Raw genomic sequence first — 22320 nt, forward strand, 5'->3', positions numbered from 1 at the left:
TCCCCTGCCAGACATATCTTGAAATTGCTTTTTGCCATTCTTTAAAAGTTGCTGCCCCCTGGATTATTGGAATTGATTGAAACAAAAATAACATCTTTGGTAGCACATTCATTTTTATAGTTGAAATCCTTCCCCAAAATGATAATTTCATTCTTCCCCATATTTCCATGTCTCTCTTAATTCCATTCCACATAGTTATTTTGAAATAAATCTATATTCATTGTGGTTAACCAGATTCCTAGATACTTAACTTTTTAAACTACTTCTATACCAATTTCCTGCTGCAACATATCAACCAAGTCTTGTTTCATATTTTTAACTAATATTTTAGTCTTGCTTTTGTTTAATTTAAAACCTGCTACTTGTCCAAATTGTTCTATTTCTTTAATAACTTCTTTGGCATTATTTAATGGTTCTTCTATAGTTAGTACCAAGTTGTCTGCGAAGGCTTTCACTTTATGTTCTTTCCGGCCAACTGAAATTCCTTTTATTGTCTCATTTTCTCTTATTGTCCTTAGAAAGACTTCCAGTACCGATATGAATAATAATGGTGAAAGCGGACACCCTTGTCTTGTACCTTTCGTAATTTCAATATTTTCAGTTATTATATTATTTACTATCAATTTTGCTTTTTGATCAGAGTATATAGCTTTTATACCTTTTATAAACAATTGTCCAATGCCCATTAATTCAATATTCTTTATCATAAATTCCCAAGATATATTATCAAAGGCCTTTTCCGCATCTACAAACATTAACTTCGCTTGTTTATCATTCCTGGCCATCAGATATTCAATTATGTTCACAATATTCCTTATGTTATCTTTCATCTGGCGACCAGGAAGAAAACCTGCTTGATCTTCATGTATTATCTCATTCATTACTTTTTTCAATCTGTTTGCTAAAATACTAGCAAATAGCTTATAGTCATTATTCAACAGCGAAATTGGCCTATAATTTTTCACTTGTAGTAAGTCAGAATCTGGTTTTGGTATTAATGTAATATATGCTTCTTTCCATGTTTCTGGTATTTCTCCATTGTTTCATATATTATTCATCACTTCTTTCAATGGTACAAGTAGGGTGTGCTTTAATTCCTTGTAGTATTTTGCTGTAAATCCATCTGGCCCTGGTGCCTTTCCACTTTTCAATTGCTTTATTGCTTCTTTAATTTCTTCTTCCTCTATTCTTTCATTTAGTCGTTCCTTCTTCTCTGTCAGGATTTGTTGCACTCCTTTCTGTTTCAGGAATTCCTCGATCTTTTTTACGTCTTCTTTTCCAGTTTTTTTATACAGTTGTTTATAAAAGTGAACAAATCCTTTTCTAATTTCTTTCAGATGTTCTACTTCTTTTCCATCCAATATTATTTTATTTATTGTACTTAGAGCTTTCCATTTTTTTAATTTGCCACGCCAACCATTTACCTGATTTGTTGGCATGTTCAAAGTTCTTCTGTCTCATTCTTTTAATATTCCATTCCACTTCTTGATTGATTTGCAAATTGGCTTTGTAGCATCTTCATATTTTGATTAATTCCTAAATCTCTCAGATTTTTTATTAGTTTTTTCTCATTTTCCATAATCTGATTTAAGATCTCCTGTTTACCTTTCTCTCTAAATTTATTCCTGATGCTATTTTGTTGTATAAAGAAGCCTCGCATAACTGCTTTACTAGCGTCCCAAACAACACTTATTTTAGTTCCTTTATTACAATTATTTTTGGGGTAAGGTCGGGAGATATCCATACAAAATCAATAGGTACAGGGGAGTACCATACGCCCAGAGAACCTGTCATTGTGCCATGGGTGTGGTTGAGTCCACCGAACACATTCTCTTGACTTGCCCTTCTTATGCAGAGCTTAGACAAAATTTTATAGACCCACTCCTATGTCAATTTAGCTTCCTACCCAGAGACAACCAGGTTTTACACTTGCTGAATAATGTCACTAGAGCTATACCTTCCTTGGTGGCCAAATTTCTTTTTTTAGCTTTTAAGTGTCGCAAGACTATAATTGACTGTATTGATATGGGGCTATCTGTTTAGCCCATTTTAGTGTTGGCTAAGTTCCAAAATCTTCCTGGATGTTTTAACTGTGTATTGACAAATGTACTTTTTTCTGACTGACGGTCGAATAAAAGGTTGATGATGATTACAATTATTAACAAAATATTCTGTTAGCATCTTTTGAGCCTTCTCATTAGTTTTTTCATCTTCTAACAAATTTTCATTCAGTCTCCATCGAAAGGTCTTTACATCCAATTCTTTTATTTCGCATCTAATTGCATTATGATCCGAAAATATCTTTGGTTGTATTTCTATTTTTGTTACTCTGCGTGTTAATTCACTGGAAAGCCATACGTAGTCAATTGTAGAAGCTGATTGATTTGGTTTTAAGAAATATGTAAATTGTTTGTCTAATGGGTGTCTCAGTCTCCAAACATCTATTAAATTACAATTCTCTATCATAGAGAAAAAGGTCTTTGGTAACTTCCCTTCTTTCCTATTCTCTTTTTTCCTTGTTCTATCTATTTCCAATGAGACTACTCCATTCATGTCTCCCATAATTATAATTTTTTGATCCATAAATTCAAACAGTTTTTCTTCCAAATCTTTGTAAAATTCCATCTTACTACCATTAGGTGCATAGGTTCCGACAATTATCAATTTTTCACCTTGCCAGGTGACTTGTACTACTATTACTCTGCCTTCTTAGTCCTTAAAGATTTGTCGAGCCTGTATTTTATTTTTTATATACATCACCACTCCTCTCTTCTTACGTTTATCAGATGAGATAAACTCATTTCCTAATTTTTTGTTGATCAGTACTCTTCTATGTTTTCTAGCTACATGTGTCTCTTGTAAGCAGATAACATCCAAATTCTTTTTTAACGAAAAATGTCCAATTCTGCTCCTTTTATTTCTATTGTTAATGCCATTTACATTCCATGTCCATAATTTCAATGCCATTTTGGCCTCCTTTGTAGTAAAGTTCTTAAGGTTCTTAAACCTGTCCCTCCTCCTCCTCTTCTTCTTCTTCCTCTTCTTCTGATTTATTAATGTCTTCTTCTTCTGGTTCTGCTGCTGCTGCCTCTTCTCCTTTTCCCAACTCTTTATATCTTCTCAGAAATTTGTGTGTCACATTCTTAAATTTATTTTTTTTTCTCCTTATAGTAGAATGAGACTCCTTCTGGAAATTCCTATTTAAATTCAATATTATTTTTCCTCAAAATCTGTGTTAATGTCCTATATTGGTCGCGTTTTTTCAACGACTGAAGTGGGACGTATTTAAATATGATTGTATCCACTCCATCAATACATAATCTTTTTTCTCTATTCTTCTGCAAAATCAAATTTCTCATTTCTCTGTCTTTAAATATAATCAAACAGTCTCCTGGGAATTTTTTTGCCTTTGTTGTTCTTGTCTTAATTCTAAATGCATTTTGAATTGTTTTTGCCACGTCTTGTGCTTCCATATTTAACCATTGTGCAATTTCTGTTGTTAATTTTTCCAAAATGTTTTCTCCTTGTGTTTCTGGTACAGATCTCAATCTCAAATTTGTTTCTCTCTGCCTCAGTTCATTCATAGCAATCGCATCCCATAGCTCTTCTTGTGTTTTGTTGATTTCTGAAACTTCTGTCTTAACTTTTTCCTCTTCTTTTTTAATATCTCTGACTTCTTGCTTTGTCCGCTTCATTCCTTCCTCCAAACTTTGTGTTCTTTTTGTTATTTCCTTCAACTGGCCTTTCAATTCTTCAACTGTCAAATCATATTTTTGATCCATTTGCTGCAGTCTTGTCTCAATATTTTTTTCACTCTGTTTGATGTCCTTTTTTATTTCTGCAAACATTTTCAAAATTTCACTTTTATTCTCACTTTCTTGTTTTGACGCTCTCCTCTCTAGTGGTGTCCCTCCATCTCCTACCTTCTTTTTTCTGCCATTACTTAATTGTAATTTTATAACTAATTGTATATTTGTAATTGAAGTTACTTAATTGTAATTCCCCCTTTCACCACTAGATATCACCACAGCAGTTTTCTTGCCTCTTAAATGGCTAATCCACAATTTCAATGAGTGAGCCCCCAAAACCACCCAGTTGAAGGTTAAAATGTAAATAAAAATTGTTTCCTTCTGCCTCTTGTTTGGCCAATCCTTAAAAGTAAGTGGCATTAATAATTAATAATAAAAAGGGGGGAGGGAAAAAGAAAAAAAGAAAAAACCAAAAAAGAACCCCCCCCAAAAAACCCCTGTCCACCAACAAAGGAAAAAATAGAACCAAATATAAAATGAACCACTTCTTCAGCTGCTTTTCAGCCTAATTCCACACGCAGACCAATTATCCATCAGTCAAAAGAGGAGGAAAATAAAGAAGATGCCAATCCAATAATCCAAAAATAATCCAGAAAGCAGAAGGGAAGACAGTGTATTTATCAAAAGGAGGATAGGAGATTCTCGCTAGACGCCAGTCCTCCAGCTCTAACAATCCACTCCAAGAAGGAAAGGAGGGGTTGATTTATTGTTTTACTCTCCGCTCCACACTTCCCTAAATTAGCCGCAATAAAAAGCAATAAAATAATAAATAAATAAATAAATAAATATCCAAGTTACTTTCAATTTGGTCTCAGTAGTATCTCCAAGCTTCTGTGGTTTGGACCATTTAAAGTTAAAAAGAAAGGCTGCACTACGCAGTTACTAAAATTGAAAGTAAAAGTTTTCAGGAGGTTCTCTTCCTGCAAAAGCAGAGATTTCAGACAGATCGCTAATATCCACAAACAGAGGCTTTCACCTCTTTTAAGTTTATTATATATAATCCTCTTCTCCAGCAAATGTGTTTACTTTAAAGCAATAAATTCCACAGTAGGGAACATCAAGCCTTTTCTGTTCCGTAAGAGCGTCCTGCTTCCCAATGCAATTCCCAGACAGGGCTGACCTCCTTTTTTCCACCCCGCTGCATCCAAATTGTTTTTAAATTTAAAAGCCTTTTGTCTCTCACCAATTCAAATGCGGATTTCTTTTCCTTTGGAGTCGATCACTGTGCTGGGCAAGCTCGAGGCTGCACTTCTCGGGAGTAGAATATGGCGACCCCAAGCCGGCGTCTCAATCTCACCAACTCTCTCACTCCTAAAAGGAATGTTTTGTCTGGCGGAGAGACCACTCTTCGGCTCGCTGGGAACCTGCCCTCAGAATTTGCCTTCTGAGGTTTTGGGGGGCTTGCAGCACCTATGCAAATCCCCCCCCCCGAGAAGCTGGATTCTCCCCTGAGGATTGAATCCCGCTTGCTTTCAGCTCTGTGAATCAACCGGAAGTCTGGTGGGCAGCCACTTTCAGTTCAGTTGGCATCCCTTGGATACCTGTGTGGCTCCTCCCTTGAGGTGCAGGTGTCGGCTGGAGCAGGGATGGGGGAACCTGTGGCCCTCCAGATGTCATTAGACCGTAATGCCCATCAAGCCCCAGCTGGGGGCTGGGGTGAAGGAGTTGCAGTTCAGCAGAATCTGAAGGGCTACAAGTTCCCTATCCCTGATTAGTCATAGGCAGCTGTTGAATGAGGGCCCAGGAGTAGGAGCCAAGTGAGTCAATCAAGGAAGAAGCCAAGAGTTTATGTGAGCCAGATCCAGGAGAAACCTATTATTATCCAAAACTGTACTACATGGGTACCTGTGGCTCTCCATTTGCTCTTAGACTCCAGATTATTATTTTTATTTCAAAGTTTGTATCCTGCTTTTCACCATCTAGATCTCAAAGTGGCTTACAACAATAAGCTATACCATATACATAATTTAAGAACTAAATTAAACCACCAAAAGAAACCTAAAGAATCTAAAAAGAAAAAAGAAAGTAATGCAAAACATCCGAGAAGCATTCAGGGTGCAGTGGCCTCCTGAAACATAATGGTCTTGACCAGGTGTCTGAAACTCAGTAGAGACAGTGCCTGTCTAACTTCTTGTGGGGAGTTCCATAGAGTTGGGCCCACAACATTGAGGGTGCAGATCCTTTTTGGCATTGAGTTGTTGTTCTGGTTTCTCATCTCTGTTCATTCAGAAGTCTTTTATAAGCCCTTCCTGTTGAGGAGAGCCAGTTACCACCCTGGTTTGGTGGAGCCACTTGGATATTTAGGAGCCCATCACTGCCCAGGGTACTGCTTCCATCAGTAACACATCCCCCTTTCCAGCGGATGTAACATTCCAGCCTGTGAATTAACAGGGTTTCCAGGGTGTTCTTCAGAAATATGGTTTATCTCTGCTGAACGTTCCAAAGTAATGGCCCCTCTAACACTTTAGCCAGCAAGTAGAAAAAGCAAGAACCCTAAGCCAAGTGCCACAGCAGATATCTTTTGGATGATATGAGTGTCGAGCCAGCTTTACAAGCCCATTTTTCCAGAGTCATTTGGGAAATAAGATCCTATTAACTAATTACAGTATAGATAGGGTGAACCTACAGAATCAGCAACTTGCTGCAATCAGCCCTTTGGAACTGTCTTTCCTATTATGGCTGCTTACTTTTAAGGAAAGGGCTGGTGCTGTGATGTTTTTTATTTTAATGGTGTGTGTGTGTGTATTCCAAAATAATACCGCACACACACACACACACACACACACACACACACATATATATATATATATTCTACTAATGCTTGTTTTTTAATATGTTTATAGCTGTTTCTATTTTAGTTGTCAGCCACCTTGAGTCCCATTAGGGGAAAAGGCGGGGTATAAATAAATACAGCAGCAGCAACAACAACAACAACAACAACATAATACCCCTGGTGGGCTTTACTGCAGGGGAAGCAGAATACAAAACTGTAGGTTCCCACAGGAGCCCCAGTGGCTACTGCAGAGAGGGTGAAGGGCTTGGGATCTTTGACCTGGAACCCCCTTCCCAGCCAAACATGCCTTAACTGCTTTGGAGCTGCTTTGGAGAACAGTGTTTTGGAAATACCTTTCTGATATCTTCATCAGAGGTGTGAAACCAGTCCTGGGGTGCTCTTTGCTGGGGATCATCTACATAAGACTCCTGGGTGCCAGGATGCCTGCCACTGCCTTCTATGCCACCCACAAAAGGTCTTAGGGAATATCTGTTCAAAAATCCACAATGCGTGATGATAAACTGCGAGAAATGTCACAACAACAATGGGTACAAACTTGGGACTTCAAACATCTTGCAAGGTGCTGCCAAAAAGAGGCCCCCCCCCCGTTTTTACAGGGGGTTCCCATGCAAGCCCTTTCCTGGTTCAGGAAGGGGTTTTCATGCAATCCTGCTAAGCTTGAGCAGGATTTAACTTCTCATCAGCTGAAGAGTGGGAGTTAGTTAGTTAGTTAGTTAGTTAGTTAGTTAGTTAGTTAGTTTTGTACACTGCCCTTCACCTGAGGGTTGCTGAGTGCTTTATAGTATAAAAACACTGGTGGGAAAAGGCATGCCACAGGCATTGCAGGATTTAACCCTACCTCCCATCATATGTTGTCACTAGTGATGCCAGCTGATGGGGTGGCTGGGTAGGCATGGTTTGGGGAATACAGCCTTGGGGGCCAAGATTGCCCCACAGACTGAAGCTTACCCAATCCTTTTCTTAAGGGATACAAGCTTTCTTCTTGCATGCTCTAAATCCAGCCATTTTGTTCCTTTCTGTCAGAAGTTGGATTTAGTAACGGAGGAACCTGCCTTTTTCCAAGCCAAACTATTTGTCGATCTCACTGGCCATGGCTTTCCAGGGTCTCAGGCAGGGAAAAGTATTTCCCCATCTGCAGCCACCTGAGTCATTTGGCTGGAAGTGCCAGACATTGAATGTGGGACCTTCTGCATGCAAATCCTGTTCTCCAGAGCTATGATCCCTCCCATTGGCCTGATAGCTGTGCTGGCAGGTAGTAGAGAAGCACGTAGACCTCCAGAGTAAATTATCTCTGGTCCTCCAAGCACTCGTCCTCTCAAGCTCCAATAATTCTGTCATGGCTAAAAATTGGCCGCTGTTTCTTTAATGCTAAAAGAACTAAGTCAGCGGCCTACAATGATTCATGCAACCTTTCACCAAATTGTACCTGTATATATAGAGTGGTTAATGTTAGTGTTGGTGTGGGATGGTAGGGTTGGTGTGGGTTGGTGTGGGATGGTAGAAAGCTGGTTGCGTCTGCTGTGTGTAAAAGCTGTTGGTCGTGGTTGGAGGAGAAGACGTTTGAGATTTTTGAGAATAAAAGTAGCATTCTGCAAAGTACTCTTTCTTAAGGACTCTTTGTGCCAACTAAGGTCTGAGGACTAGGCAAAGGAGTAAAAAGGAGGTCAGAACCTTTTCTTTTTCAAACACTGACAAATTCTACATGCACTGAAAGTGAAATATTTTCTGCCTATACTACAGCTGCGATTAAAATCTAACATGGGCATCAGTTGATATTCCTTCACAGGAGCCATGTTCCTCTTCATTTCTCTTCCATCTGCTAAATAGTTTTCCCTTCTCCAATTTTCTTTCCTCTTTTTTTCTTCTCTCCCAGGCCTGAATTGGTAGTTAAGAAGCTGCATTATTATGCAAGATTCATTGTGGTTTGCCTTTTACTGAACAAAATGGATGTCATCAAGGATCTTGTAAAGGTAAAACCAATTGTGATGTGTGTAGTTAAGATAGATAGATAGATAGATAGATAGATAGATAGATAGATAGATAGATAATACTTTATTCGGCTATAAGCCCACAAGGTAAAACCAATCAATAAATAAAATAGCATTTTACATTCTAAAATATCAACTAAAATATTTCAACGCATAATCTCCTTCACATTACATACAATCTCTAGATGAACCATATTGTGGCCTTGAATATAAATATGGTGGATAGAGTTTACTAGATTTTTAATAGTCATGCAGCATTCCATGAAGTCTTTTATATGAAAGAACTGAATTCAGGAATCTGGCAACCTGTAATGTTCTATAAGAGTCAATGTCCTGGAGTAGATAGGCTAGATGTAATTCAGGTGGTTTAGCAACAGTTTCCAAAATGATTGAACTCAGAATCCTTGATCGGGGAACAATATATAAAGGACAATTAAACAAGATATGATAAAGGGATTCTATTGATTTGTTGTCACATGCGCATAAAACAGAGGTTTTACCGTTAGAAAATCTATTGCTCAGCACATTTGAGGGGAACACATTCAATCTGGCTCTAACAAAAGCGAATCTATGCGACGCAACCGATAAGGTAGACAGATATCGAGGTATCTGGGACATAAATGTAATGCCCTGATTTATCGGGGAACATGTACCTCCACCTGTAGTAAGATTTTGTTGCAAATCAACCTCCTCCAATCTTTGTTTGATGACCTTTTTTGCTGTAATTAGATCTAAATTTAGTATATCGGAAGGAGAGATTCCATAAGACAACAGTTTGGAATGGATTTTTGTTGCCCATGGGCTGCTAAATTCATCTCTCCAAAGGCACTGAATAAGATGGTAATTGGGCAATTTATGCCAAAGGGACAGCCAGTAATTAAAGGCATGTCTCCACATCAGGATCTCTAAAGAGGGGGTCTTAAGTTCTAAGCGAATAGCCGAGTTGCTTACACAGGAGGGTAGTTTCAAAAGGCGTCTGAGAAAAAGATTTTGCAATGTCACCAGAGGCATGAGGTTTACAAAAGCGCCCCATAAAGGGACCGCATAGGCCATAGTTGCAACCACTTTTGCACTATAAACTTTTAAGGCAGATGAAAACAAAAACCATCCTGCAAGACTCAAATCTTCAAGTTGTTTCTGCCCCCAGTGCTATTCCACGAGACGACCAGGCTCTGCCATCCTCACTTAACCTTCATCTACATCCATCAACCAACACACCTGTGATGGGATGATGAGCTGCTTGTGCATAAAGTCCTAGTCCCTCAGAGTTTGGCTAAGTCCACAAACCTCTGTCTGTGACGGAGCTCCTTAAGCATGGCTCCATCAGTCGCTCGTAGAATCGGACAGTGGGCGTTTATGGAACTTCTTCCAGCATAAAAGTTCCTTAACGGAAACGCGTCTTCTGGACTCTCGGCATGACAGTTTCCGGCGAGGAGTGGGTGTCCCTATGGGAGGTCCTGAAACCTCCCCGCTATTTTGGCTGGAAATGTCTCTGAGCCCTCCCTCCGACTCACTTTCCCTTGGAGCTCTTCCTCTCCCCCTGCTGGTTCCTTCCTCAGCGGATAAGTCTCTCTCAGCCTCTGTGAGCCCTTTCACCTCCTGTTTCTCCGATGGCAGTTCCCTGACATCCACCTCCCCTCCAGGGCCCCCTTCACCACCTCCCCTTCCCTCCTCTGCGGGAGGCGAGGGAGCAAAACCCCTGAAAGAACCTCCCTCATCTTCCGAAGTTTCGAACACTTCCCTCCACCGGTTGCTGTTTCCGGTTTCTAAGTACTCCTCCTCATCGGAGTCTGTACCTTCTTCCAACTCCGATTCCCTGAATCCTTCCAGTTCCTCCTCCTCGTCGGTGGTGCCAAAGTACTCCCTCTGGAACCTCGCTACTGGCTGAGGTCTCATGGGGAACCTTTGGTGGAACGTTTCGATCAAGATCTCGTCACTGACCTCCTCCGCCGTCACCCAGGTGTTTTCCGACTCCGGTTCCCCTTCCCACGCGACCAAATACTCCACCTGATTACCCTTCCACCTGGAGTCGATGATCTCCGCCACATGGTTGCTGCTTTCCCTTTCTTCTAAGACTGGCCCCCGTGTGGAGACCCCTTCACCTTCCCCCCTATATGGTGACAGTAATGACCTGTGGAATACTGGGTGCAGTTTCATGTGGTTCGGTAACCGGAGTCTGAAAGCCACTGGGTTGACCTGTTGAATGACCTCAAATGGTCCCAATCTTTTGGGTCTCAATTTCTTGCAACCCCCCTTGAACGGCAACCCTTGGGTTGACAGCCACACCTGACTCCCCACCCTAATGGTTTCACCTTCCCTTCTGCTCTTGTCTGCCTGCCTCTTATATTCTTCTTTGGCCCTTTCTAAGTTGAGTTGGAGTTGACGATGGATCGCTTCCATTTCTTCTACAAAATGTTCGGCGGCCGGGACACTCCATCTCTCCCCTCCTCCCCCTGGAAACGCCCTGGGGTGGCACCCATAATTAGCCAAAAAGGGGCTCATCCCGGTGGACACATTCTCCGCATTATTGTAGGCAAATTCCGCTAGCGCCAACTTTTCGACCCAATCGTTCTCTCTGTCATTGACATAACACCTCAGGTATTGTTGGAGGATACCGTTTGCTCTCTCCGCCTGCCCATTGGTCTCAGGGTGCCTGGCAGTCGAAAAATTGACCTCTACGTGCAGTAAGCTCATAAGTTTCCTCCAGAACCTGGACGTGAACTGTTTCCCTCTGTCGGAGACCACCCTCAAGGGGGCGCCATGCAGCCTAAAAATATGTTCTACAAACAATTTCGCTGTCTCTTCCGCCGTGACTGCATGTGAGCAAGCTACAAAGTGGCCCATCTTAGTTAACAGGTCTACTACGACCAGTATGGCGGTTTTCCCCTGGGATTTGGGCAGATCAGTCATAAAATCTATCGATACCGCCTCCCACGGTCGTTCTGGTGTGGGTAACGGTTCTAATAACCCCGCCGGCGCCCGCCTTTCTCCTTTGGCTCTCTGGCATTGGTCACACCCTCTTACATACTCCCGTACATCCTCCCTCACCTTGGGCCACCAAAACTCCCTGGCCACCAACCACATGGTCTTGTGTTGCCCAAAATGCCCCGCTGTGGGGTTGTCGTGCAGCTGTTTGAGTACTCTCCCCCTCAATTCCCCTTCGGGTATATAAAGTGCCCCTTTGTAATACAATACCCCGTTTCTTTCTTCAAAACCTCCGGGGTCTTCTCCCTCTCTCCTTAAACCTCTGAGCTTATTCTGGGCGTATTCATCATTCACCGTTCCCTCTACCAGTTCCCTTTGCCCCACCCAGGCCGCCCCACACACCCAGCGGTCCTCTGGGATGATATGTCTCTCTTCAGGTGCTCCCTCCCCCTCCAAATATTCAGGTTTGCGTGAGAGAGCGTCTGCTCTGACGTTTTCTGGACCTGGCACATAGCAAATTTCAAAATGGAATTTGGAGAACTCTTGGGCCCACCTCACTTGTCGTTGGTTGAGCACTCGTGCCGTTCTCCAATATTCCAAATTCTTGTGGTCCGTACACACTTGCACCTTATGCTGTGCACCAATTAGTAAATGTCTCCATCTCCGGAACGCTTCGTGAATGGCGAGTAGTTCTCGGTCATATACGGTGTAGTTCCTCTCGGATTTGTTTAGCTTACGCGAAAAGAAGGCACACGGTCTCCACTCCAACTTATTCTTCCCCGGCTGAAGAAGCACCGCCCCCACCGCCCGGTCTGATGCATCAGTTTCCACTCTCATTGGTTTTTGTAAATCCACATGCAGGAGCTGTTCTTCCGAAGCGAATGCCCTTTTCAATTCCTCAAATGCTTGCTCCGCCTCCGCCGTCCAAACAAGTTTCTTCTTGCTGCTGAGACAGTCCGTGATGGGAGCCGTTAAGTGGGCAAAGTTCTTGATGAACTTACGGTAAAAGTTCTCAAACCCTAAGAATCTTTGCACATCCTTTTTCGTTTTCGGTGTCTTCCATTCCAGCACCGCCTGGACCTTGCCTGGATCCATGGCTAATCCCTTGTCTGACAAGCGGTACCCCAGGAATTCCGCCTCCTTGGTGTGAAACTGACACTTCTCCAATTTCACCCACAGCTGGTTTGCTTGCAGTTGGCTCAGCACTTCCCTGACATCCTTTACATGCTGCTCCTCATTCTCTGAATATATCAACACGTCATCTAGGAAGGCCACGCAATTCTTGTAGAGCAGAGGTCCCAGGACGTGGTTCATGAACGATTGAAAACATGCTGAGCCTGATTGTAATCCGAAGGGCATAACTAAATATTCAAAAGCCCCCAAAGGGGTGAACATGGTGGTTTTCCATTCATCCCCTTTCCTTATCCGTATCAGGTTGTATGCCCCTCTCAGGTCCAGTTTAGTGAATATCTTTCCCTTCCTCACCCTGGTCAAAATGTCATCAATTCTGGGCATGGGGAAAGCCACTGGTTCTGACACTGCATTCAAGGCTCTAAAGTCCACTACAAGTCTGGGTTTATCCGTGTGTTTTTTGTCCACAAAAAACACTGGGCTGCCCCCCACCGCTCTGGACTCTCTGATGAAGCCTCTCTTCAGGTTTTTATCAATAAACTCCCTTAACTCCTGCATTTCCCTGTCTGACATGGCGTACAGCTTGCCCACTGGGAGCTGGGCTCCAGGGACCAGGTTGATTTGGCAGTCAAAGGCTCTATGCGGTGGTAGTTTATCTGCTTCCCTTTCGCTGAATACCTTGCTCAGGTCAGCGTATTGTTTGGGCACCTTCCCTTTGTCCATTACTTCCGTCCCTGCTAGAAAGGCTTTTGCCCCTTCCGGCGCCTTTCCCTCTTTGCAGTGTTCCAGGCAATGTGCTGACCCAAAGGAGACCACTCTCTGATGCCAGCCCACTAGCGGATCATGCAACGCTAGCCAGCTCATTCCCAAAATAACGGGAGCCCCTCCCAGGGTGGCCACATTGAACGCTATCCTTTCGGTGTGCCTGGCCACCCTCATAACCATTGGGACGGTCTGTAGGCTAACTTCTCCTCCCAACAGCTCCCTCCCATCGATCGTGGTCACCTGCAGGGGGTTACTTAAAGGGAGTATCTGTTTCTGGTGTTCAGCTGCAAACTCCTTACTCATAAAATTACAGGAGCTGCCTGAGTCCAATAGCGCCTTTGTCTTTAGTGGGTGTCCGTTTGCCAGCTCTAGCAACACCTCTATCACTAGGGCTGGTCTTGGAGGTTCCGGCGTGGGCACTTTTACTGCTTCTTGGCCTGGCTGCTGTGCCCTGACGGTGGCAGCCAGGCGTTGGCTTTTACTTGCTCCTGGACTCCCTCCTCCTTCCCCCCAACAGCTCCCGCCATCCCTTGCCATTCCTTTCTTTGCAGGCAGACTCTGGCAAAGTGACCTGGCTGCTGGCAGAGATAACATTTCTTGGTGCTCTTCCCCTCCTTCTTCCGCCCTTCACTGGGATTTGAAACTGTGCGCGCGCGTGCGCTGTTCCAATTTCCATCGGCTCTCCTGGCGGGAAATTTGGCTCCGGAATCTCTGGAATGCGGAAATCCCTCCAACGCTCCCCTTTCCCTTCCCGCTTCTCCAAGGCTCTCGCCTCCTGGCGCGCTCCAATGGTCAGCGCTGATTTGGTCAGCTGGTCCATAGACTCCGCCCTGGGCGCCCGGGAAAGTTCGTCTCTCACCGCCGAAGAAAGCCCCTCTTCGAAAAGCATTTGAATGGGTTCCGCCGATAGGTCAGTCCAGTACTCACGAACCGATCGGCTCCCCTGTTTACAAGCCATCAACTGTCTGCGCACCACTCCCTGCTCAATCTCGCTGGAAAACATCAAATCTATGGCGCGAAAAAACTTCCTCGTGTCCTTCAGCATTTCACTATTCCCTGCCATTAGGGGTCTAACCCAGTCTCTCGCCCCCCCTTCGAGATGGCCAACCACAAACGCCACTCGCGATGCCTCGTCGGGAAAGTCGTCAAACTGCAGATTGAGAGCATACTGCATCTCTGTCCTAAAGGCTTGATAGTTCCTGGGGTCCCCCCCAAACTTCTGCACCAATCCTGGCATCTTTCTTGCTAGTGGGGCGCCTTTTGCCTTTTCTGCATCCTGCGCCCTCCTTTCCTCTAGCCTCGCCGTTTGCAGTGCTAGCTGGACTTCCAACACCCTGTACCTTTCTTCCAGGCTTGGACCCTCTCCAGCTCCTCCTGCTCCCCCGGCTCCGGCTGGGTTGCTCATGATGCCTCTCTGCACAAGCTGCTTTCAGGGACTGTCCGATTGCTGTGATGGGATGATGAGCTGCTTGTGCATAAAGTCCTAGTCCCTCAGAGTTTGGCTAAGTCCACAAACCTCTGTCTGTGACGGAGCTCCTTAAGCATGGCTCCATCAGTCGCTCGTAGAATCGGACAGTGGGCGTTTACGGAACTTCTTCCAGCATAAAAGTTCCTTAACGGAAACGCGTCTTCTGGACTCTCGGCGTGACAGTTTCCGGCGAGGAGTGGGTGTCCCTATGGGAGGTCCTGAAACCTCCCCGCTATTTTCGCTGGAAATGTCTCTGAGCCCTCCCTCCGACTCACTTTCCCTTGGAGCTCTTCCTCTCCCCCTGCTGGTTCCTTCCTCAGCGGATAAGTCTCTCTCAGCCTCTGTGAGCCCTTTCACCTCCTGTTTCTCCGATGGCAGTTCCCTGACAACACCTAAGGACGAAACTCTGATTTCCCTGCCTGACTCAAATCCCTCTTTAACTCACTCATCTATGCCAGAGCTAGAATCTTCTCCAGTTTCGACCAGATATAGAAGTAGTCCACAAGTGATGCCCCTGAGAGAGTCTTCTGCAATTACCGCCCCCGTGATGTCCCCTCAACTACCTTCTTTAAAGGAAAATGTGAATGCTACACTTCGGGACCCGTCGTCGGAAACGATTGAAGACCCGATGGGACGCATCAATAAAATCATCCTAATGCCTGATGATAAATCTGCTAGAGGGTTTCCTCCGAAGGACTTAATTTCTCCCTCTCTGGGTATTTCCCTGTCAAGTTGTACAAAGAATTTCGAAATGAAGAGACTTCCTGTTCAGGGATCTACTTCTAGTAGATCAACCTCGGTGTTCCAACAGTCGAACCAAATTGTTAAAAATTTTATTTTGGAGGGCTCCTCACAGTTACCATCTTCCCAATGTAAAATAACTGATTTTTTTGTTACATCTTCTGTCTCTTCCAGAGAGTCTGCCCCTCCTTCGCTTTGACTGTTAAAAGAACAACACAGAAGTCCCCAGCTAGCAGTCCTAAGTTGGAATATTGCTGGCTGGAAAAGGAAAAGATTAGATCCCGAATTTCTGTCCTATATAAACTCTTTTCAGATAATCCTTTTGCAAGAAACATGGGAAGAAGATAAAATAGATATAAATGGCTTTGAACTGATATCACTTCCAGCTAGTCCCTCCCAAAAAGGTGGCCGGTCCAGAGGTGGTCTTGCAATCGCCATATCGCTTAAAATGAGCGCTAAACTCTCGCTAGTTCAGACTTTTCCTCCTTTTGCCTTTACAGGTCTGATTTCAAGCGAAAAATTCTCCCTATTAATCACCAATGTTTATCTTCCTCCAGGTGGTCTTATATCGGACCTCCATTATAGATGGGATTCTCTGGAAGATCATTTATTGGCATGCTATGTTATGTACCCTAATATTCCATCAATAATGGGTGGTGACTTTAATGCACGTACAGCCGCCAATTGGGATGGGATAATCAAGGCCAAGTGGTGGGTACCTCCCCCCTACCCAAAATCTGATTTAATCTCTTTTACATCAAGAAGATCTAAGGACATCAGAGTGAATGAGGCGGGAGTCCTTCTTTATCAATTGGCCATTCGTATGAATTTGAACATTTTGAATGGCAATTGCCCTCCGGACGTGCCAGGAGAATTCACTCATTTGGGCACAACATCAAATAGTGTCCTAGACTACCTTCTAGTTTCAGAAGACCTATTCTCAAACTTCTTTTATTTTAAAGTAGACAATGTACAATCCAGTGACCACCTACCTCTAGCGGCCAAGCTAACGCTTGACTGGCACCCGGTTAGCGGTTCACACCCAATTCATGTAGGTTTAAATGCCGCAGCTCAAGTAAGAAGCATTAAATGGTCTATGAAACAGGCCCAAAAATACGCAGAATTCTTCCAGAGGAATATCTCCGAACTCCTTATTGTTTCAGTGGCGGAGTTGTCTGAACCAAATAGGATATTGGAGTGGTTCTCCCACCTCTCTGTAGATTTAACTAGCTTCTTTACGATGCCGACTCACCTGGTTAACCGAGATCAACCCAGGTTCGGTGCACCTTGGTTTGATTCCAAATGTAAGCAAGCTAGACTCTCTCTCTGTTGTATCTACAACAGATCTAAATCTTCTGTGTAGTTAAGACTTTGCACATGCTCCAAGGAGCTCGGAGCCTTGTATTAGCTTTGCAACGACCATGTGAGTGCATGTTAAGTTGAGGATGGCCAGAAAGCATTTGTGCCTGGCTTTTCCCCCACTGAAGCTCAGCGTTCTAATCACTATGCCACCTTGACTGTCCAATAGCAATTCCCAAATTCTGTGCAGTGAGAAATTAATGGAAGGGTCCTGGAATCTCAGGGTATCCATTCATGGAGGAGGCTGTTGTGTTGCTGTATGAATCATTGCCCTATTCTTGCCTCCTTCCAGTCAGCCCCTGCCTTGGTGCAGATTGTACTTTGGGTATAAAGTGCAGTTGGATTACTCCCGTCTGGAAACCAATGTCCCCACTGTGGAAGGACATGTGGATCCAGAATTGGCCTCCACAGTCACTTATGGACTCACTGTTAAAACCGTGTTTATGGAAGGCAATCTTACTCGGCTACAAGTGATTGCCAAAGAAGAAAGAAGAAGAAGCCTCAGAACTGCCCACTCTTAGGATTAAATGGCTTTTCTGGGCTTTCTTCTTTTTCCAATCAGGTTTTTGGCTGCTCTCTTCCTCTCAGTTTTTCCTCTTTCACAGGGTTGTTACGAAAGTTGCGCGAGTACAATAGTGCATGCAGAAACATCGGAGAGTGGGGTAATGATTCTGGTATACTGTAAAGGCGTAAACCTCTCCAAGTGTAAGAGTGAAACAGCAGTGCTTCCATTATTAATTTGAAGTGGTGAAGTTTGTCTTGCCTGTATAAAAAGAATATCGGGCACAGTATTCTATGACGGGGTCTGGTCTGCAAGCTTCATTCAGGTGGCCCACAGCTTGTCTGCAGGAGAAGCAGTTGTGAATGGAGGGTGCAACTTACTGCTCTGTTGTTCTCAGAACTCAGCAGTTCACCTGGAAGCCAGGTGGTATGGACCTGAAGTGATGGAGGGAGGAGGCACTTGAAAGGAGTGGAAAGCAGTGGATTTAATAGAAGGCTGGATTTAAGGAGTTCATTCTTGAGTAAATTAAAAATCATCTAGCATAGTGCATTATTATTATGGTTATTGTTACATTGTTACATTTATACCCACAATTCCTCCAAGGAGTTCAAGGTGGTGTACATATTTCTTCCTCTCTCAATTTTATCCTCACAACAGCCTTGTAGGTTAGACTAAGAGACTATGACTGGTCCAAGGTCACCCAGTGAGCTTTGTGGTCAAGTGGGGCCTAGAACTCTGGTCTCCCAGGTCTTAGTCTAGCACTCTAACTGCTACACCACACTGGCTCTGCATTACAATAGCTACACAGTAATTAAGTGATCTGCCAACACTGTTGGGATCTCCGCTCGGCCAAGCTGATAAAGCTGCCTTCAAAGCTTTGGCACCATCTAGTGGTTGCACTGCATTCTGGGATGACATCTGTGAGGACTCCCTCTTGGTGATGCAGCTAGCACTACGCCGATCCGCTTCATTCAACACCACAGCAGTAACATGCGCTACCGTTAGCTGAGCAGTAGGCAAAACAGCAAGCTGGCTGGCAATTGCTTCCCAACTTAAACCCAAAGAATGTAGAATCATGAAGGAATACACAGTTGCTGTTGCAACTCATGCCTGAGATTCTGCATTTCCATGAGGTGAGCACGCACGTCTGCTCCATCTGCAAGTGCCATATCATGCAACTTGGCATAAAAGAACAAAGAAGCTCCCGCCTCTGTTCTTAAATGTGACTGTTGGAGACTGTCCCACATCTCTTTGGCTGAGGCCTTGTTATGCAAAAGACATAACTCTTCAGGGGACACAATAAGCGTCAGAGTTCCCCTTGCTTTGGAATCCTTAGCCTCCCATTCTGCGGTTACTGGAGCTGGGGGAGGGGGGCATCTGTTATCACATTAAACAGACCCTCTTTTCTTAGCAGAGCTTCTGCATACTGCACCCAGTCCTGATAATTCCCTTTGGAGAGCTTAGGAATTCCCAACGCAAAATGAAGAGCCTCCTGTACTTTTGGATTAGCCATCTTGTGTCTTTTTACAAGCAGCTGCATTCCAAAAGCACACTCATGAGACTTTTGCTTTCCTGCCACAGCCGGTCAGTGCTTTGGCTAAAAGTTAAAAGTCCACCCCTATTGCCATTAATTAGGGACTGGCAGGCTTCCCGGGGCAATGAGCACATTGTTGTTGTTGTTTAGTCGTTTAGTCGTGTCCGACTCTTTGTGACCCCATGGACCAGAGCACGCCAGTTACTCCTGTCTTCCACTGCCTCCCGCAGTTTGGTCAGACTCATGTTTGTAGCTTCGAGAACACTGTCCAACCATCTCGTCCTCTGTCGTCCCCTTCGCCTTGTGCCTTTTATCTTTCCGAACATCAGGGTCTTTTCCAGGGAGTCTTCTCTTCTCATGAGGTGGCCAAAGTATTGGAGCCTCAGCTTCACGATCTGTCCTTCCAGTGAGCACTCAGGGCTGATTTCCTTAAGAATGGATGCATTTGATCTTCTTGCAGTCCATGGGACTCTCAAGAGTCTCCTCCAGCACCATAATTCAAAAGCATCAATTCTTCGGCGATCAGCCTTCTTTATGGTCCAGCTCTCACTTCCATACATCACTACCGGGAAAACCATGGCTTTAACTATACGGATCTTTGTTGGCAAGGTGATGTCTCTGCTTTTTAAGATGCTGTCTAGGTTTGCCATCGCCTTTCTCCCAAGGAGCAGGCGTCTTTTAATTTCGTGACTGCTGTCACCATCTGCAGTGACCATGGAGCCCAAGAAAGTAAAATCTCTCACTGCCTCCATTTCTTCCCCTTCTATTTGCCAGGAGGTGATGGGCCCAGTGGCCATGATCTTCGTTTTTTTGATGTTGAGCTTCAGACCATATTTTGCACTCTCCTCTTTCACCCTCATTAAAAGGTTCTTTAATTCCTCCTCACTTTCTGCCATCAAGGTTGTGTCATCTGCATATCTGAGGTTGTTGATATTTCTTCCGGTAATCTTAATTCCGGCTTGGGATTCATCCAGCCCAGCCTTTCGCATGATGAATTCTGCATATAAGTTAAATAAGCAGGGAGACAATATACAGCCTTGCCGTACCCCTTTCCCAATTTTGAACCAATCAGTTGTTCCATATCCAGTTCTAACTGTTCCTTCTTTTCCCACATAGAGATTTCTCAGGAGACAGATGAGGTGATCAGGCACTCCCATTTCTTTAAGAACTTGCCATAATTTGCTGTGATCGACACAGTCAAAGGCTTTTGCATAGTCAATGAAGCAGAAGTAGATGTCTTTCTGGAACTCTCTAGCTTTCTCCATAATCCAGCGCATGTTTGCAATTTGGTCTCTGGTTCCTCTGCCCCTTCGAAATCCAGCTTACACCTCTGGGAGTTCTCGGTCCACATACTGCTTAAGCCTGCCTTGTAGTATTTTAAGCATAACCTTGCTAGCGTGTGAAATGAGTGCAATTGTGCGGTAGTTGGAGTATTCTTTGGCACTGCCCTTCTTTGGGATTGGGATGTAGACTGATCTCCAATCCTCTGGCCACTGCTGAGTTTTCCAAATTTGCTGGCATATTGAGTGTAGCACCTTAACAGCATCATCTTTTAAAATTTTAAATAGTTCAGCTGGAATATCATCACTTCCACTGGCCTTGTGGCCTTGAGTACATACCTCTCATCAATCGTCTTGACACGCAGAGAAGATAAGAGCTGCATTCCATTATTCAGGGCTCGGAACCAAAAATGTCGGGATCTTCGCTCGGCCAAGCTGATAAAGCTCATTTTGCTCTGGCCGAGTCCTTCGTAATCGCCTCCCGACAGGATTAACGACCTGAGCCTTTGATGAGGCCCCAGGCACATTCCTATCCAGCAGAGAATCAAAGCAGCATGCGGAAGTGATGAGAGAGACTCTCCTCCCTGGAAGAGAGGGGAGTGGTTGTGGGCGGGAGCCCGAGCTCCGTCCCTGGCCGGGGGCCTTAGCCCCCGCCCCTCACCTGGCTGGCGCCCACGCCCACCGGAGGCAGCCAACCAGGTGACTCCGGGGGGCGTGTTTGGCAGCTTAATGCTGCGGCTCCAGCTCCGCCTCCTCCTCAGTCGTCGTCGTCCCGCAGCGAGTCATCAGCTAGGAGAGTCATCACAGAGAAGAGCCATGAGGTTTGGAGTCGGGGGGGGGGGTCTGGTTCCTTGCATGCCTTTTAACTTTAAGAGGCTTGCGTGTGCTCATTGTTTTACTGCTTTTAAAAACCCAGGCATCCAGGTTTGCCTTGCTGTGTTCTCTTTTCCGTGTAAAAACCTACATTTAACCTTCTATTTCCCCCCACTCCTGGTGCTTGATTTGCTTGTGCCCAGCACGTGCCCCCAGTGAGGTCTGAGTGTGAGTGTGGCTCCATCTTTCTTTCTCCCTCGTCTCCTCGCTTTCCTTCCTCGGCCTCTGCTTCGGTGGCTGTGCGTTTTATTTTAATTTTTGGCCAGGATGCTTGTATGTTTTCCCCTCTATTGCCCTTGCCTGTCCAATTGCATGGCTGGTCTGGGTGACTGAGTGGGTTTGCCTTACATTTAATTTGTTGGCCAGGGTGCTTATGTGTTTTCCCCCTCCATTGTCCTTGAGAGCCTGTATGGGACAGCTAAATATTTCTGCATTGCTTGGGTTGGACTAGATGATCCTCAGGGCTCCTCTCCAATTTTAAGTCGTGTGTGTGTGTGTGCTTGCAGCGTGTGTTTGTGCCTGCCGTTTATTGATTATTACTCTTCTAGCGTGGGTTTAATTTACCCTGCCATCCCTTCCATTGGTACCACTTAAATCGGGAGCCCACTGCAAAATTTAAAGGCTGCTGGGGCTTAGAATACATTGTGCACTTAAACCTCACCCCTCTTGGTTTCTCTAAGCCACCCCCCCCTTCGCTTGATGTTTGGGGAAAGAAATAAGGCAGGGCTTGGGGTGAACAATTCAGGGTTTATGATCAGGTAACCATTCCTCAGCACTGCACGTTTAGAACCTTTGAAGGTGTGCCTTTGCCTGGTTCTTGTCATTGGCTGCATTTGCCAGTACAGGCTCCCTAAAGAAAACTGCTTTTAAAGTTTCAAGTTTTATTACGGCAAAAGCCAGTGACACTAAACACCACAAGAACTGCTTTTAAACAACAACAACAAAAAAGGTTTCGGCTTATCGTACCTTACTAAAAAGTCCAGGTTAACTCACGGTTTATATTTCCACTTCATTTTGGCTCACTGTAAAGGACAGCTATTTTCCTTTTCTTCAAACTTTTTCCTTGCCCCGCATCGTCATTTTACTCCCTCCACCCCTTCCTCCCTCCAAACTCCCCCCCCACGCTTTCCTTCTCCTCCCTACACCCCTCC

At 44.5% G+C, this 22320-nt stretch overlaps 1 protein-coding gene across 1 annotated transcript in view; it reads left to right on the top strand.

Moving 5' to 3' along the window:
* LOC128406000 (protein SCAI-like) overlaps nt 1–22320 on the top strand; it is a 53118-nt gene that overhangs the window by 2210 nt on the left and 28588 nt on the right. The window contains exon 3 of the mRNA XM_053373052.1: nt 8477–8573. Coding sequence (XP_053229027.1) covers nt 8477–8573 — 97 coding nt within the window. The remainder of the gene's footprint in view (nt 1–8476; nt 8574–22320) is intronic.

This window comes from Podarcis raffonei, chromosome W (assembly GCF_027172205.1).
Source record: "Podarcis raffonei isolate rPodRaf1 chromosome W, rPodRaf1.pri, whole genome shotgun sequence".
NCBI lineage: Eukaryota > Metazoa > Chordata > Lepidosauria > Squamata > Lacertidae > Podarcis > Podarcis raffonei.